The following is a 17,821-nucleotide window of genomic DNA, read 5'->3' on the forward strand; positions in this document are numbered from 1 at the left end:
AGGGGCAGAAAAGTCCCCGCTCCCCTCAAAGAAAAAGAGAGGAACCCCCTCCCCCCCCTCACGGCTCCTGCACAGCTTCAGAGGGGCAGGAACCCCCTGCACCCCTCACGACTCCCGCACAGCTTAAGAGGGGCAGAAAACTCCCCGCTCCCCTCACAGAAAAGGGAGGAACCCCCTGCACCCCTCACGGATCCCGCACAGCTTAAGAGGGGCAGAAAAGTCCCCGCTCCCCTCACAGAAAAAGGCGGGAAACCCCCACACAACTCGCGCCCCGCCCCGCGCATGCGCAGTACCAAAAGGAGCTTCCCCCCCCCCTCATCCCCCGCCCGCCCTCCCATCACGCTTCCCGCCGCGCGCACGCGCCCCACGCCCGCCGCCCGCCTCAGCCGCCTCCGCCGCTCCGCCCTCACCGCTCCTTCCGCGTCTGTTCCTCTTTCCTCCCGCGGCTGCTCCCCGGTCCTTCCCCGGTGCGTTCCGGTACGGCGGCGGGCGGGAGGGGCCGGGCGGGGCGGCGGGGGGGGGGAGGTTGTGAGGGGGAGGGGGAGCGGCGCGCGCCGGGGTGGGCGGGGCTGCGCGTGCGCGGCCGCTGCGCCGGGGGCGGTGACGCCGGGGCTGCGCATGCGCAGTGGCTCGGTGAGGGTTTGTGGTGAATGTAGGATTTAATTTCAAATTACCGCGACTTAAATCAATGGGATTTGAGGGGTTTGTAGGGGTGTGAGCAGCCCTGGGCACCCCCCATAACCCGTCGGTGTGGGAGCTAGAGGATCTTCCTGGATCCCCCTGTTTTTGTGTGCACCCCCCCATCTAAACAGCGGTGTTTAGGGTATGGGCAACAAATAAACGGCAGAACCTATAAATAAATAACAGGGCGCACAAATAACGAAATGTGTAGAGATTACAGCGCTACGGGCGGGGGGTGTTATAACCCCGGCTGGGGGTGCCCCCCTTTGTGGTGTCCCCGTTTGTCGATTCCCCCCTTTTATGGGGTGTCCCCGTTTTTGGAATGTCCCTGTTAATGGGGTACCCCCGTTTATGTGTCTCCGTTTTTGGGGTGTCCCCGTTTATGGGCATCCTCGTTTATGGTATTCCCGTTTACGATGTCTGCGTTTACGGGTACCCTCTCTTAACGGGATGTCCCTGTTAAAGGGGTGTCCCCGTTAATGGGGTACCCCCGTTAATGGCGTCCCCATCCTGTTTGGGGTGTCCCCGGTAATGGGGTGTCCCTGTTAGTGGTGTCCCCGTTTATAGGGTGTCCCTGTGTTTGGGGTACCCCAATTAATAGGGTGTCCCCGTTAATGGGGTGTCCCTGATAATGGTGTCCCCGCTAATGGGGTGTCCCCATTAACAGGGTGTCCTTGTTAATGGTGTCCCTGTGTTTGGGGTGTCCCAATTAATAGGGTGTCCCCGTTAACGGGGTGTCCCTGTTAATGGTGTCCCCGTTAATGGGGTGTCCCCATTAACAGGGTGTCCTTGTTAATGGTGTCCCTGTGTTTGGGGTGTCCCCATTAATAGAGTGTCCCTGTTAATAGGGTGTCCCCGTTTCTGGGGTGTCCGCCCGTTAATGGGGTGTCCCCCCGGCAGTTTGGGGTGCCATAGGGCGCTCCTCCAAGGACAAACGGGACATTTATTACTGGCTGGCCAAGGAGGGCAGTGTGGGGTGTCCCCCCGTTTCTGGGGTGTCCCCCGTTAATGGGCTGTCCCCCGGCAGTTTGGGGTGTTCCCCCGCAGTTTGGGGTGCCATGGGGCGCTCCTCCAAGGACAAACGGGACATTTATTACCGGCTGGCCAAGGAGGGTGGCTGGAGAGCCCGCAGCGCCTTCAAACTGCTGCAGCTGGAGCAGCGCTTCCAGCTCCTGAGGGGTACGGGGGAGTGGGAATGGGGGGAAACTGGGGGGATTGGGGCAATGGGGGGATTGGTGGGATTGGGGTAGATTGGGGCAATGGGGGCAGATTGGGGAATGGGGGGACTGGGAGGGACTGGGGGGATTGGGGGAATGGGGGGATTGGGGCAATGGGGGACTGGGAGGGACTGGGAGGACTGGGGGGACATGGGGAATGGGGGAACTGAGGGGAAAGGGGGGGAATCAGGGGAGTGGGGGGACTGGGGGAATTGGGGGAATGGGGGGACTGGGAGGGACTGGGGGGATTGGGGGAATGGGGGGATTTGGGCAATGGGGGGACTGGGAGGGACTGGGAGGACTGGGGGGACATGGGGAATGGGGGAACTGAGGGCAAAGGGGGGGAATCAAGGGGAGTGGGGGGACTGGGGGAATGGGATGGAATGGGGGGACTGAGGGGAATAGGGGGGAATGGGAGAACTGGAGGAATGGAGGAATGGGGGGGACTGGGAGGGACTGGGGGAATGGGAGGAATGAGGGGAGCTGGGGGGGACTGGGAGTGAATGGGGGGAATGGGGGGCCTGGGGAAATGGGGGGATTGAGGGTGAATGGGGGGGATTGGGAGGGACTGGGGGAGTGGGGGAGTGGGGGGAACTGGGGACACTGGTGTAACTGGTGTGACTGGGATCACTGGTCTAACTGGTGTAACTGGGCTCCCAGGGGTCTGGGATCACTGTGTAACTGGTGTAACTGGTCTAACTGGTTTAACTAACTGGTATAACTGGTGTAACTGGTCTAACTGGGCTCCCAGGGGTCCAGCGGGCCGTGGATCTTTGTGCTGCCCCCGGGAGCTGGAGCCAGGTGCTGAGTCGGCACCTCAGGTGGGACTTGGGAGCACTGGGGGCACTGGGGGGCACTGGGGGCACTGGGGGGCACTGGGGGCACTGGGAGCACTGGGGGCACTGGGGGGCACTGGGAGCACTGAGAGCCCCAAACTGGGGGTCTGGGGGTGCTGGTTTTGGGGTCCTAGGCTGGGAATGGGAGCGCTGGGAGCCCCAGCTGGGGGCACTGGGAATCCTCCTTTGGGGTGAACTGGGTGAACTGGGAGGACTGGGAATCCCGGTTTGGGACTGGGGGGCTCAGGGAGGTTTGGCTGGGGGTCCTGAGGGTCTGGGGGGGCACTGGGGGGGTCCCGGGGTACCCAGCCCCCCCTGCCCCCCCAGGGGCTCCGAGGGCTCCCCAGCCCAGGTGGTGGCCGTGGATCTCCAGGCCATGGCGCCGCTCCCGGGGGTGCTGCAGATCCAGGGGGACATCACCAAGGTGGGGACACCCCCCAAAACCCCCTGAGCCCCCCCCCAAACGTCCTGATCCCCCCCAACCCCCCTAGCTCCCCCAAAACCCCCTGAGCCCCCCCAAACGTCCTGATCCCCCCCAAACCCCCTGAGCTCCCCCAAAACCCCCTCTGAGCCCCCCTGACCCCATTCCTCCTCCCAGACCCCAATTAATCCTCCAGACCCCATTTACCCCCTCTAGACCCCATTACCCCCCACCCAAACCCCATTTCCCCCTCTGCCCCCTGTGCCCCCCAGAGCCCATTCCTGACCCCATTCCTGACCCTGTTCCTGACCCCGTTCCTGCCCCCATTCCTGACCCCGTTCCTGCCCCCATTCCTGCCCCCATTCCTGACCGTTCCTGCCCCATTCTGGCCCCATTCCTGACCCCATTCCCTCTGTGCCCCCCAGGCCCCCAGACCCCAATAACCCCCCCAGACCCCATTAACCCCTTTCCTGACCCCATTCCTGACCCCATTCCTGACCCTGTTCCTGACCCCATTTCCCCTGTGCCCCCCATTTACTGCTCCCTGATCCCGTTTCGCCCCCAGACCCCATTCCTGACCCCATTCCTGATCCTCTGACCCCATTCCTGACCCCATTTCCCCCCCATGCCCCCCAGGCCCCCAGTGTTGCCGTTATGGCGTGGCGACCTGGTTCGGGAGGTCGGGCACGGTGACCCAAGGCCCAGGGTCACTCGGTCCAATGCTACACACACCAATGTGGTGGACAGCAAATGGCGTTTATTGAGGGGTCTCAGGGGCATTTATGGACTAAGGGGTTTCTCTACGTCAGACAGGGGTTTGGCTATACTTTCTAGGGTTAGGATGGAGTGGAAAGTTACTGGCATCTATAGGTTAGGGGGGCTACACGTTTGGCTACATTCCAAGGGTGATCCTTATCTCTGGGGAGAGGGGCAGAAGGATTCCTGTAATTTTCCGTCACAGCCCGAAATCTTCCGAACGCCTGTCCCTTACCTACCACACTTCCCCCCGCTCTTTCACAAATGAACGGGGTAGTCTTATACATAGGCACTGAAATGAGGTAGGAGGTTGAGATCTGACTAGGGAAAAGGGTCTTGGGAAACCTGAGTAAGTTTCTGCCAGGCAAGTCTCTCGTGACTGGCAGTGTTCTCTGTTGAGTTCACAGTAAGTGTTGCTGTCCCATGAACAGGATGCTAGCCCGTTCTAGGCGGGCCTGAACGAATGAGACTAGCTTGTTCAGCAGGCATGGCCCGAAGGTAATAGCTAAGAGCAGCATTGCCAATGGACCTATTAGGGTAGAAATTAGGGTGGTGAGCCATGGTGATTGATTGAACCAGGATTCGAACCAGCCCTGTTGAGCTTCTCTATCTGCTTTCCTTAGGTTTAGCCGATTTCTCAGTTCGGCCATGGAGTCTCTGACGACTCCGGTGTGGTCTGCATAAAAGCAGCATTCCTCTTTCAAGGCAGCACACAGGCCCCCTTGCTGCATGAACAAGAGGTCCAGTTTTCTCCTGTTTTGGAGGACAACCTCTGAGAGTGAGGAAAGGGATTTTTCCAGGGAAGAGATGGATTTCTCGATCCTTTGCAAGTCCTCATCAACTGTCATCTGCAGTTGTGCCAGTCCCTGATGTTGTGTTGCAAGGGCCGAGATGCCTGTGGCAGCGCCGGTAGCTCTTAAACCGAGGAGCATTGCGATGGTGACGCCTGTTATCACCTCTCGTTTGTAGAGCCGGTTGGGTTCCTCGAACAAGCGGTACACCTCTTCTTCTTGGCGATACAGGACTCTGGGGACAATTAGAACTTGGACACAAAAGTCAGTAGAATGGTCGAATTTGTCAAGGAGTACACATGGGCTTACCCCGGATCTGTGACAGACCCACATTCCCGATGCAGCTGGGATCACCCACTGGACCTTCCCTCCCTTAAGTTTGACGAATTCCTTGCAGACGTTGCCCATCTGCTTTGCCAAGGTTGCATTGCCAAAGCATTTGCCCTGGCCCGTAACCTGACTTAGGGTGATACCTCTCCGGGGGGTGTCCCATCTGCATTGGCGTGGATTGTTTGACTTAGAGAAGATGAATGGGAGATCGAAGGCAACACCTTCGTAAAAAGGGGGTTGTGCATCATAGCATAACCAGCATGATTCTGTGAAGTTGGGGTTGGATTGGTTTAACGATAAGAAGGTAGCATTTAACACACTTAAGAATGGACTGGAGAGGGTTGGTTTGGTTAAGAGATCGGATGGGGAGGCTAGTTTCAACCTCTGTGTTTCGTGGCTAGAACTACCGTTAGCTGCGATCTCTTCCCTGGGTCTACTTACTACTAGAACCGGGTTGGGACTGACTGATTGGGATACTGAAGCTGGGAGTCTGATAATTTGTATGTTCGCCCAGATGCTGCGGTTAGGGAGATGAGCATACGCTGTCCACACTTTACCTGTGGCCCAGGCATCATGGGTCGGCTGCAGGATTGTCATTATATAACCTGTGCAAGTGTGCTGTTTCAAGCCTCCGGGCATAAGCGCATACCCATCCATGTCATAGTTTGGTTCGATACAGCCGTGTGGAGTGTACTTAATTTGCAGGAACTTATCCGGCTGTTGAGGCGTCCATCTATTGCTTATCACAATAGTTTCACACCCCCAATATCCACAATATCCATGCCCTGGGAAATTACAATAACTTTTTCCTGGGTTGGAAGCAGGGCACCAGTACATCCCAAATACTGTTGTCTCCTGAAACCTGGGGTGCCCTGTATGCATGGGAAAAATGTCTTTTAACCTGAACTCGAAAGATGGGACGTCGGCTGTAACAATTTCTTTGATGACCCCCTCACCTGAGAGATGGCGTAGAACCCACCTGAATGGCTGGTGAGGGTAATGTTTTGTGTCTGCTTGTCCTCTGCCTACTAACCCTAGAAACAAGATTACACAGAGATACCGTTGCTGCTTTAATTTTGATGGCGCGAGCTTCTCAGGTGATGTCGGGTTCCTCGATGGCCTCTCTCTCTTTCCCGGTAGTGGGGCATTTGAGTTTCGGGGACGTCCAATGATCCAGTCCTGCAAACAAAGTCTCATAATTCTCATGAGTTTCTCTATGAAGGTCTGGTTTGATAGATTTGAGTGGACACTATTTAATGTCCCCATCCTTTTTAACGGCCACATATCCCCGCCCCGTGAGCACCAATCTCCAACCCTGTTCCCACTCCCCTAGTTCATTTTTGATCACCACCTGTGGGCCTTCCTCTAGCACCCGAGTGGCCCAGTGTCTCTGAGCAGGACTGTTTGTTTTGTCCCCCCTAGGGAATTGATTTAACGCTAGCAGCGCAGTTGCCAGCATGCGCGCCTGGTCACCCGGGGGAATGGCATTGGTGAAGCCTTCTGCCTTTGCTAGCACTTCCAGCTTAGTTTTCAGAGTCTGGTTTGCTCTTTCGACGATGGCTTGCCCGGTGCTGTTGTATGGGATGCCATGCACCAAGGCGATGTTCCATTTCGAGGCGAATGCTTGGACTACCTTTGAGATGAAGTTTGGGCCGTTATCTGTTTTGATCTGTTTTGGAACCCCAAGCCATGCCATGGCTGTTAGCCAATGTTGGATGGTCGCTTTGGAATCGGTCTCGAGATGCTGTGTGGCCACAATCATGCCGCTGTACGTATCTACAGTAACCGCGAGCCACGCTCGGGGTTTCAACAGCTGGCATTGTGTAAAGTCTGTTTGCCATATTTCTGAGGCTTTGAGGCCTCTGGGGTTGACGCCACTCGACCACAGTGGCGACTTCTGGCAGTGGGGGCACGTAGCGACGACGTGCTTTGCGTCCACGGTAGAAACCCCGCACCTTTTCGCAAGCGCTTTAGCTCCGATGTGAAGGGATCGTGCAACTGACGAGCTTCTTTCAGTGCCCATACGCCCTTTGCGGCGGCGTCAGCCTTGTCGTTGCCTATTTGGTAGAATCCTTTGACCGGGTCGTGGCTGTTGACGTGGATGACTGATATGGTGCCTTCCGTGAATAGAGTGCTTCCTCCATTGGAAGCGTAGGTTGGGCCGCTGGCTGTTTGGGAAGACGATGGAGAAGGCGAAACGCTCCTTGTCGTCTTCGTGCAGGGGAATAGAAAAGAAGCAGTCTTTGATGTCGAGCACTGCACAGGGTTGTCCTTTCGGTATCACAGAGTTCATGGGCAGCGAAGTTTGCACAGGGCCCATAGGCTGGATTCTCTTGTTCACTTCTCGCAAGTCGTGCAGGAGTCGAAAGCCTTCACCAGATCGCTTAGGTATTACGAAGATCAGAGTGTTCCATGGACTCGTGGAGGGTTCTATATGATTCTTGTGTAATTCACAGCTAACTAACTCAATGAGGGCAGTCATTTGAGGTGTTGACAAGGGCCACTGTTCGACCCATACTGGGTCGGCTGATTTCCAAGTCAGCTTGATGGGCAATGGCGGGTACGCGACAGTGGCCCTTAGAATAAATTTGTCACCCTAACATCCAGCAGGGCTAGGGCATCCCTCCCTAGCAAGGGTGGGCAGTCCGACATCACATATGCAGTGAGGGTGATAGTTCTTCCCGGTCCTCTCTCGGTGCAGAGGGTTATTGCCACTGGTTGGGTGCTCTTGTGGGCTCGGGACAGCCCTCCAACTCCGCCCACCATGGGGGCTACTTCTAGCTTCCATGGTCGAGGCCAGTGTATGTCTGGGATGACGGTGACATCTGACCCTGTGTCCACCCAAAAGGGAAGGCAGATGGCCGAGTCGTCGGAGCTGTTGTGGAGATGACACACTGCCCACACGATCAGTGGGTGTTTCCCCACCTTCGCGGCGAAGGCCACCCATGGGTCCCGTTCCCATGCTTTCATGGCCAAAGCCACTCAGGGGCCTCGGCCCCAGGGAGCTGTTCTTGGTATTCCTGAGGTGCAGATGGGTTCAGTTGAGCCATTGGCTGGGCGACAAAGTTGGTCATTCCCTGAGAGGGTGGAGGTGGTGGGCATGAAAGCCCTGTGCCCCATTGGGGGTTGCTGTAGCTGGGCCGCTGCATGTTCCAGGTGGGAGGAGGCTGGATACGGCCCGGCTGCCCCCTCCCTCTCCCGTTTCCCTGATGCCTGGATCTGCATTCCTTAGCTAAATGCCCTTTCTTTCCACATGCCCAGCATGGTCCCCTAGGTCTCCCCTGGCGTGGTGGAGCAGCTGCTGGTGGGCGCCCTGACTGGGGGCAGTTTGTTGCCACGTGCCCAGCTTGGCCACACTTAAAGCATGCCATGACACTCGTTATTGCAGTGTGAACTGCTGCTTGAATGGGAGCTAGGTGTTCTTCCTTTGCAACGTGTCTGATCATGGCAGCTCGATTAGACCCCTGCGGCAGTGATCTTAAAATGTCCTTGGTGGCTGAGTTGCATTGCTGGCGTAGGCACTCTGCCAGCACAGGACCCTTTGCCTCTGAGGGTAATGTTGAGGAGTCCAAGGCAGCCTGTAAACGATCCACAAACTGAGTGAAGCTTTCACTCTCACTCTGCTTTATTGTGGACCAAGGCGACGGTTTGGCTATTACTTTGGAAGCAACACGGATGGCTTCTCGAGCAGCACGGGTTGTTGTCATAACCTCATGTGCCCGCAAGCCCTCAGCCTGTGCCTGGGGGGTGATCATTGTAGGGTCTGTGCCCATTAGCCTCTGTATGCTGGAGCCGTGCAGTGGATGATCTGCCCCTGTTACCAGGGCTAGCTGCTTAATACAGTTATCCTCCCATTCCTGCTTAAAAACGATCATCCCTGCCCCATCAAAAATCATTCTGCAAGTCTGCTTAATATCAAAAGGTAACATGTCATCCCCTCCAAAAACGCTGTCAATGAGTGTGGAAACCATGGCAGAATTAATTCCCCTATCTGCAATTGCTTTAATAATTGCCTGCACGTCTTTCGGGTTTACCAGGGAATAGGTCCTTTGATTCCCGCCGGCTCCCCCCACCCGAACCAGGGAACACTAGTTTCGCCGACGGAGTCCATTCAGCACACGCTATTTTTATTTTCCGCCAGTCTGTAAGCGGAGTTCGATCTTTCTCCGATATCCCCTTCACCCCTGCAGGAGCGCTGTGGCTAGTGACCTTGTATGCCGCTGCTCTCCTTCTGTTAAAACCCGAATCCGAGTCGGAACTCCCCGATCCCCTCTCGAGCTCGGAGCTCGAGTCCGAGCCGGAAGTCAACTGCCCGGACGTTTCCGGGCTGCTCTGCCTTTTTCTGGGACTCCGACCCCGCCCCTTCTTGCGGGGGTCGGGCCGTTCCCTCCCCCTGGGGTCCCCCCGCCTCCTGCTGGGGGAGGTCCTTGCCCTATAAGGACCTAAAGTGAACTGAGCGCTCTGATTGGCCTTACGCTCCTCTGCGGGGGCCGCCCCGACCCCCCGCTCGCCCGCGCATGCGTTGTTAAGCAGGCTGACTGCATTTCCGCCCCCCGTGTTTCCCTTTCCGCCCTGAACACGCGGTTCGGCGCCATTTTCAAACGCATACGGAGCGGGTGCGCTTTTATCCACCCCTTCGGGGTCCGGCGATTTCGCCGCCCCCCGCGCTTCCTCCGTTAACCCCCGCCAAAACGCCCGTGCGTGTTCCCCCCCTCTGATGGTGAAGCGGTCTGCTCGGGGGAATCCGGCATTCGCGGTTCCGCGGTGCCGATCTGATCGAAGCCCTCCGCGGTCTGCGTTGCCGCGCCCACCCCCAACTGCGACGTGGTTAATAACCAAGCCTGCGCGGCTTTCCAGGTCTCCTGCTCTTCTCTAGCTTTCTGCAGAGCCTGCACGACTCTGCCTCATGACTTCAGAGCTTTCCCCGAGCCTGAGGACATAGTTTCCTCAGCTAAAACCTTTGTACAAGTATCCCATATCTCCGGATGGAGAATATCCCCCGGGCTGTCTATCGCCCCCAGCTTAACAAGTCTCGGTATAGCAAGACATAAATCTTTTAGCTTACAATCAATCCCCCATTGAGCATGCATCTGAGTTACGACCTTCGCTATGGCTTCCATGGTCCACGCTGCTCCGGGGGCGTCCCCCCCGCTGCACTAGGCCTGCTGTGCAGCCGCCGGTCCCGTGTCCAGGCGGAAATCCCGAACTCCGGGCGCTGCGATTGTCCCGGGGGTTCGGCGGCGTGCGTGGACCTGGTTCGGAGGGGTCCGGCACGGTGACCCAAGGCCCAGGGTCACTCGGTCCAATGCTACACACACCAACGGGGTGGACAGCAAATGGCCTTTATTGAGGGGTCTCAGGGGCATTTATGGACTAAGGGGTTTCTCTACGTCAGACGGGGGTCTGGCTATACTTTCTAGGGTTAGGATGGAGTGGAAAGTTACTGGCATCCATAGGTTAGGGGGGCTACACGTCTGGCTACATTCCAAGGGTGATCCTTATCTCTGGGGAGAGGGGCAGAAGGATTCCTGTAATTTTCCGTCACAGCCCGAAATCTTCCGAACGCCTGTCCCTTTCCTACCGCACCCCAGATCCTATTAATCCCCTTGCCCCATTCCCCCTGTGCCCCCCAGACCCCATTAACCCCTTCCTGCTCCCGTTCCCCCATGTCCCCCAGACCCTATTGACCCCCAGACCCCATTCCTGACCCCCTTCCTGCCCCCATTCCTGCCCCCATTTCCCCCGTGCCCCCAAACACAATTAACCCTTTCCTGCCCCACTCCCCAGACCCCAATAACCCCCCCAGACCCCATTAACCCCTTCCTGCCCCTATTCCTGCCCCTGTTCCTGACCCCATTTCCCCTGTGCCCCCCATTTACCCCTCCCTGATCCCATTTTGCCCCCTGACCCCATTCCTGAGCCCCTGCCCCCATTTCTGGCCCCATTTCTGCCCCCATTTCCCCCCCGTGCCCCCCAGACCCCATTAACCCCTTCCTGCCCCCATTCCTGACTCCATTCCCCCCATGCCCCCAAACACAATTAACCCTTTCCTGCCCCCACTCCCCCCAGGCCCCCAGACCCCAATAACCCCCCCAGACCCTATTAACCCCTTCCTGCCCCCATTCCCCCATGCCCCCCAGACCCTATTGACCCCCAGACCCCATTAACCCTTCCTGCCCCCATTCCCCCCGTGCTCCCCAGACCCTATAGACCCCCAGATCCCATTAACCCCTTCCTGCCCCATCCCTGTGCCCCCAGACCCTATTAACCCCTTCCTGCCCCCATTCCCCCCGTGCTCCCAGACCCCTATTAACCCCCCAGACCCCATTCCTGACCCCTTCCTGCCCCCATTCCCCCCGTGCTCCCCAGACCCCAATAACCCCTCCCAGATCCCATTAACCCCTTCCTGCCCCCATTGCTGCCCCCCAGGCCTCCACGGCTCAGGAGATCCGGCGCCACTTCGAGGGGCACCCGGCTGACCTGGTGGTCTGTGATGGGGCCCCTGACGGTGAGTTTGGGGGTGCTGGGCCTGAGGAGGCACCTGAACCCCCTAAAAACCCTAAAAAAAACCCCCCAAAAAACCCCCTGACCCCCAAACTGCCCCCACAGTAACGGGGCTGCACGACCTCGACGAGTACATCCAGGCCCAGCTGCTGCTGGCAGTAAGTGTGGGGGTTCAGCCCCCCAAAATCCCCCCTCCAAAACCTCCTGGGGACCCCCCCAGAGCCCCCCCAGAGCCCCCCAAATCCCCTTTTGGGCTCTCCCCTCCTCCAGGCACTGAACATCACCACCCACGTCCTGAAGAAAGGCGGCACCTTCGTGGCCAAGGTGAGGAGTCCCTGAGGGGATCCCCTCAAAATGAGGGGGGGTCTGGAGCCCCCCCACCCTCAAAAAGGGGGCGCTGACCCCGCTGCCCCCCCAGATTTTCCGGGGCAAGGATGTGACCCTGCTCTACTCCCAACTGCGCCTCTTCTTCCCCGACGTCACCTGCGCCAAGCCCCGCAGCAGCCGCAACTCCAGCATCGGTGGGAGCCCCCCCAAACCCCCGGGGACCCCCCCTGAGTGTGGGGGACCCCCCCTGAGTGTGGGGGACCCCCCTGACCCCCTCTTTTGGCAGAGGCCTTCGTGGTGTGCCGTGGGTACAGCCCCCCCGAGGGCTTCGTGCCCAGCATGGAGAATCCCCTGCTGGAGCCCGAGGCGGGTGAGCGGCACTGGGGGCAGTTTGGGGAGCCCTGATGGGATTTTGGGGGGCCCTGATGGGATTTTGGGGGTCCCTGATGGGATTTTGGGGGTCCCTGATGGGATTTTGGGGTGGCTGGGGGTCGTTGGGAGATGCCTGGGGACATTCTGAGGGGTCCTGGAGGGGATTTGGGGGTCCCTGATGGGATTTTAGGGGTCCCTGATGGGATTTTGGGGTGGCTGGGGGTCACTGGAAGGTGTCTGGGGACATTCAGAGGGGTCCTGGAGGGGATTTGGGGGTCCCTGATGGGATTTTGGGGGTCCCTGATGGGATTTTGGGGGGTCCCTGATGGGATTTTGGGGGTCCCTGATGGGATTTTGGGGTGTCTGGGGGTCACTGGGAGTGTCTGGGGACATTCTGAGGGGTCCCTGGAGAGATATTGGGGCTTCCAGGCAGGATCTTGGGGTGTCTGGGGACATTCTGAGGGGTCCTAGGGGGATGTGGGGGTTCCTGATGGGATTTTGGGGGTCCCTAATGGGATTTTGGGGTGGCTGGGAGTCACTGGGAGGTCTATGGGGACATTCTGAGGCGTCCTGGGGGGGAATTGGGGGTCCCTGATGGGATTTTGGGCATTCCTGGCAGGATCTTGGGGTGTCTGGGGGTCACTGGGAGTGTCTGGGGACATTCTGAGGGGTCCTGGAGAGGATTCAGGGGTCCCTGATGGGATTTTGGGGTGTCTGGGGGTCACTGGGAGGTGTCTGGGGAGATTCTGAGGGGTCCTGGGAGGGATCTGGGGGTCCCTGATGGGATTTTGGGGTGTCTGGGGGTGCTTGTGAGGTCTCTTGGGATATTTTGGGGCTCCCTGAGGGGATTTTGGGGTCTCTGAGGGCCATTGGGGGATCCCTGTTGGTTTGTCGGGGGCAATTGGGGCCCATGAGGATTTGGGGTGCCCCAGTGTCCCCCCAGTTGGATTTGGGGTGCTCCAATGGTATTTGGGATACTCATTGGTATTTGGGGTGTCCCCCGGTGGTATTTGGGGTGCTCCAATGGTATTTGGGGTGCCCCCAATGATATTAGGGGTACCCAGTGGGATTTGGGGTGTGCCCAGTGGGATTTGGGGTGTGCCCCAATGGGATTTGGGGTGCCCAGTGGGATTTGGGGTGCCCCCAATGGGATTTGGGGTACCCAATGGTATTATGGGTGCCCATGGGATTTGGGGTTCCCCCAGTGTTCTTTGGGGTGCCCAGTGGTATTTAGGGTGCCCCCAATGGTATTTGGGATACCCAATGTTCTTTGGGGTGCCCCCAGTGGGATTTGGGGTGCCCCTAGTGGGATTTGGGGGGTACCCAATGGGATTTGGGGTACCCAATGGTATTATGGGTGCCCATGGTATTTGGGGTGCCCCCAGTGGTATTTGGGGTGCCCCCAATGGGATTTGGGGCGCCCCCAGTGGGATTTGGGGCGCCCCCAATGGTATTTGGGGCGCCCAGTGGGAATTGGGGTGCCCCCGATGTTCTCTGGGGTGCCCAATGTTCTCGGGGGTGCCCCAATGTTCTCTGGGGTGCCCCCAATGGTATTTGGGGTGCCAGTGGGATTTGGGGTGCCCCAATGGTATTTGGGGTGCTCCCAATGATATGTGGGGCGCCCCCCATGGTATTTGGGGTTCCCAATGTTCTCTGGGGTGCCCCCAATGATATTTGGGGTGCCCCCCATGGTATTTGGGGTGCTCCCAATGATATTTGGGGCGCCCCCCATGGTATTTGGGGTTCCCAATGTTCTCTGGGGTGCCCCCAATGATATTTGGGGCGCCCCCCATGATATTTGGGGTTCCCAATGTTCTCTGGGCGCCCAGGGCTGGCCCTGTCCGGTCTCTCGGGCCCCTCCAGGGTCATCGTTCCCTTCGTGGCCTGCGGGGACCTGAGCGCCTTCGACCCCGACCGCACCTACCCCCTGCAGGTAGGGACTGACTGACTGGGGAAACTGGGATGGGGAACTGGGACTGACTGGGGAAACTGGGATGGGGAACTGGGACTGACTGGGGAAACTGGGATGGGGAACTGGGAATGGGGAACTGGGAAACTGGGACTGACTGGGGAAACTGGGATGGGGAACTGGGACTGACTGGGGAAACTGGGAATGGGGAACTGGGAATGGGGAACTGGGAAACTGGGACTGACTGGGGAAACTGGGATGGGGAACTGGGACTGACTGGGGAAACTGGGATGGGAAACTGGGGAACTGGGACTGACTGGGGAAACTGGGATGGGAAACTGGGACTGACTGGGGAAACTGGGAATGGGGAACTGGGAATGGGGAACTGGGGAACTGGGACTGACTGGGGAAACTGGGATGGGGAACTGGGAATGGGGAACTGGGAAACTGGGACTGACTGGGGAAACTGGGATGGGGAACTGGGAATGGGGAACTGGGAAACTGGGACTGACTGGGGAAACTGGGATGGGGAACTGGGAATGGGGAACTGGGACTGACTGGGGAAACTGGGATGGGAAACTGGGAAACTGGGAAACTGGGACTGACTGGGGAAACTGGGATGGGAAACTGGGAAACTGGGAAACTGGGACTGACTGGGGAAACTGGGATGGGAAACTGGGAATGGGGAACTGGGACGGACTGGGGACTGGGACTGACTGGGAAACTGGGACTGACTGGGAACTGGGATGGACTGGGGAAACTGGGATGGGGAAGTGGGAATGGGATGGGAAACTGGGACTGACTGGGGAACTGGGACTGACTGGGGGAACTGGGAATGGGATGGGAAACTGGGATGGGAAACTGGGAAACTGGGATGGGAAACTGGGATGGGAAACTGGGATGGGAAACTGGGAAACTGGGAATGGGATGGGAAACTGGGAAAGGGGAAACTGGGAATGGGGAAACTGGGAATGGGACTGGGGAACTGGGAGGGGAAACTGGGATGGGAAACTGGGGAAACTGGGAATGGGAAACTGGGGAAAATGGGAATGGGATGGGGAACTGGGATGGGAAACTGGGTAAACTGGGAATGGGAAACCAGGACTGGGGAAACTGGGAATGGGATGGGAAACTGGGATGGGAAACTGGGACTGGGAAACTGGGAATGGGCAAACTGGGAATGGGGAAACTGGGATGGGAAACTGGGAATGGGCAAACTGGGAATGGGGAAACTGGGACTGGGATGGGAAACTGGGAATGGGAAACTGGGAATGGGAAACTGGGACTGAGAATGGGAGTGGGAAACTGGGAATGGGAAACTGGGATGGGAAACTGGGACTGGGCAAACTGGGAGGGGAAACTGGGATGGGAAACTGGGACTGGGAAACTGGGAATGGGACTGGGAATGGGAAACTGGGACTGGGGGAATGGGACTGGGGAAACTGGGACTGGGGGAATGGGACTAGGAATGGGAGAGGCTGGGAATGGGAGTGGGGGGACTGGGAATGGGAATGGGATGGACTGGGGCAGCTCCTGGAGCCACTGGGAGGGACTGGGCTGTATTGGGAGGGACTGGGCCATACTGGGAGGAACTGGGAGGTGCAGGGCCATACTGGGAAGGAGTGGGTCATACTGGGGGGCCATACTGGGGGGCCATACTGGGGGGCCATACTGGGGGGCCATACTGGTCCATCCTGGAAGGTTCCATCCCGCCCTGTCCCCCCCCAGCTGGAGCCCTCCCGGCCGTACCATTACACGCCCCCCCCCGCCCCCCCCATCGCGCCCCCCTACGCCCGGGCCTGCAGCCTGCGCCGGGGGGGGAACCCGGGAACGGGCACGGGGACACCCCCGGGGGGACACCCAGAGCACCGGGACCGGAGGGGTGTGCAAGGAACCACGAGGGAGACGGGTGTGCAAGGAACCACGAGGGAGATGGGCGTGCAAGGAACCACGAGGGAGACGGGTGTGCAAGGAACCACGAGGGAGATGGGTGTGCAAGGAACCACGAGGGAGATGGGCGTGCAAGGAACCCTGTGTGAGATGGGTGTGCAAGGAGCCACGAGTGAGATGGGTGTGCAAGGAGCCCTGTGTGAGATGGGCGTGCAAGGAACCACGAGGGAGATGGGTGTGCAAGGAGCCCTGAGGGAGATGGGTGTGCAAGGAACCACGAGTGAGGGGCACAGAGCCTGGTGTGAGAGGGGTGTGCAAGGAGCCACGAGGGAGATGGGTGTGCAAGGAGCCCTGTGTGAGACAGGCATGCAAGGAGCCCCGAGTGAGACGGGCGTGCAAGGAGCCCTGTGTGAGATGGGTGTGCAAGGAACCACGAGTGAGATGGGTGTGCAAGGAGCCCTGAGTGAGATGGGTGTGCAAGGAGCCCCGAGTGAGGGGCACAGAGCCTGGTGTGAGAGGGGTGTGCAAGGAGCCCCCCAGGAAGAGACAAGCGTGCAAGGACCCACATATGAGGGGGAGGGACCCTCGTGTGAGAGGGGCGTGCAAGGATCCGTGTGTGGGATGGGTGTGCAAGGAGCCCCTCAGGAGGGGATGGGTGTGCAAGGACCCCCGTGCAAGGGGGAAGGAGCCCCGTGTGAGGAACTGCGCCAGCTCCGTCTTTTGGACTGAAACGTGGGTGTGCAAGGGCTCCCATGGGTGTGCAGGGCTCCTATGAGTGTGCAAGGTGGGTGTGCAAGGCTCCTATGAGTGTGCAAGGCTCCCATGAGTGTGCAAGAGCTCCTATGAGTGTGCAAGGCTCCCAGGGGTGTGCAAGGCTCCCGTGAGTGTGCAAGGCCCCCCAGGAGCCTCCCCTTGCACGCGCGTGTGACCCCCCCAATAAACCCCCCCTGCTCCAGTCCCGGGGCTGCGGCGCCTTTATTGCAATGGAGGGGGGCTGGGGGATTGGGGGGCACCCCAGGTTTGGGGGGACCCTCGGGGGTTTGGGGTGAACTCGAGCATTGGGGGCACCCCAAATCTGGGGGTCTGGGGGGATTTGGGGGACCCCAGGTTTGGGGGGACCCTTTGGGGGCCCCTCGGGGTCTGTGAGAGGTCCTGGGAGGGGTTTGGGGGGATCCTGGGGGATTTGGGGCACCCCTGGGTTTTGGGGGTGCTGAGGGGGTTTGGGGGGGATATTGGGGGTCCTGGAGGGATTTGGGGCAACCCCAATGCACTGGGGGGGGTCCTGGGGTTTGAGGGGATCCTCCTGAGCTTGGGGGGACCCCGGGTGCATTGGGGGTTCCTGGGGGACCCCCTGAGGATTTGGGGGTGCTCTGGGGGATTTGGGGGATCCCTTGTGGGGTTGAAAAGTCCCCCTGGGGTTTGGGGGTCCTGGGGGAACCCCTGAATTCTGGGGGTCGCTGGGGTGTGAGGGGTTCACCCGGGCTGGGGGCAAAGAGCATCCCCAGAGCTTTGGGGGTGTCCCCAGTCCCGGGGTGCCCCATTTTGGGGTGCCCGGGGCTTTGGGGCTCCCTGGGTGGGGTTTTGGGGGTCTCCCCGGTTTTGGGGTGCCCCAGTTTTGGGATGCCCGGAGCTCTGGGGTTTCCTGGCTGGGATGATGAGGTTTTGGGGTGCCCCGGTTTTGGGGTGTCCCCAGAGCTTTGGGGGTTCCCGGAGGGGCTGGTGAGGGTTTGAGGGTCTCCCAGTTTTTGGGGTGCCCATTTCGGGGTGCCCCTTTCAGTCCTTTCCGC

At 59.0% G+C, this 17,821-nt stretch overlaps 1 protein-coding gene across 3 annotated transcripts; it reads left to right on the forward strand.

Moving 5' to 3' along the window:
- Nucleotides 1-364: 364 nt before the first annotated feature.
- FTSJ1 (FtsJ RNA 2'-O-methyltransferase 1) lies at nt 365-16,991 on the forward strand. Of its 3 annotated transcripts, none has more exons than XM_036405514.1 (11): nt 365-467; nt 1,729-1,860; nt 2,650-2,719; nt 3,062-3,158; nt 11,462-11,540; nt 11,642-11,694; nt 11,807-11,860; nt 11,955-12,057; nt 12,150-12,233; nt 14,065-14,168; nt 15,873-16,991. In XM_036405514.1, the coding sequence occupies exons 2-11, from the start codon at nt 1,740-1,742 to the stop codon at nt 16,761-16,763; spliced, it is 1,656 nt and encodes a 551-aa protein (XP_036261407.1). In that variant the 5' UTR covers nt 365-467; nt 1,729-1,739; the 3' UTR covers nt 16,764-16,991. The 3 variants fall into 3 exon arrangements, with proteins under 3 accessions (XP_036261407.1, XP_036261408.1, XP_036261406.1); XM_036405515.2 differs by having other exon boundaries at nt 387-477; XM_036405513.2 differs by having other exon boundaries at nt 390-467; nt 1,709-1,860.
- Nucleotides 16,992-17,821: the final 830 nt, after the last annotated feature.

Source organism: Molothrus ater, unplaced genomic scaffold (assembly GCF_012460135.2).
Source record: "Molothrus ater isolate BHLD 08-10-18 breed brown headed cowbird unplaced genomic scaffold, BPBGC_Mater_1.1 matUn_MA100, whole genome shotgun sequence".
Lineage (NCBI taxonomy): Eukaryota > Metazoa > Chordata > Aves > Passeriformes > Icteridae > Molothrus > Molothrus ater.

Bases quoted from the DNA above. Each gene is read 5' to 3' on its own strand.
- FTSJ1 (XM_036405514.1), top strand. From the start codon at position 1,740: ATGGGGCGCTCCTCCAAGGACAAACGGGACATTTATTACCGGCTGGCC. The intron at 2,720-3,061 runs GTGGGACTTGGG...CTGCCCCCCCAG, and splicing joins GTGCTGAGTCGGCACCTCAG to GGGCTCCGAGGGCTCCCCAG. The intron at 14,169-15,872 runs GTAGGGACTGAC...GTCCCCCCCCAG, and splicing joins ACCGCACCTACCCCCTGCAG to CTGGAGCCCTCCCGGCCGTA.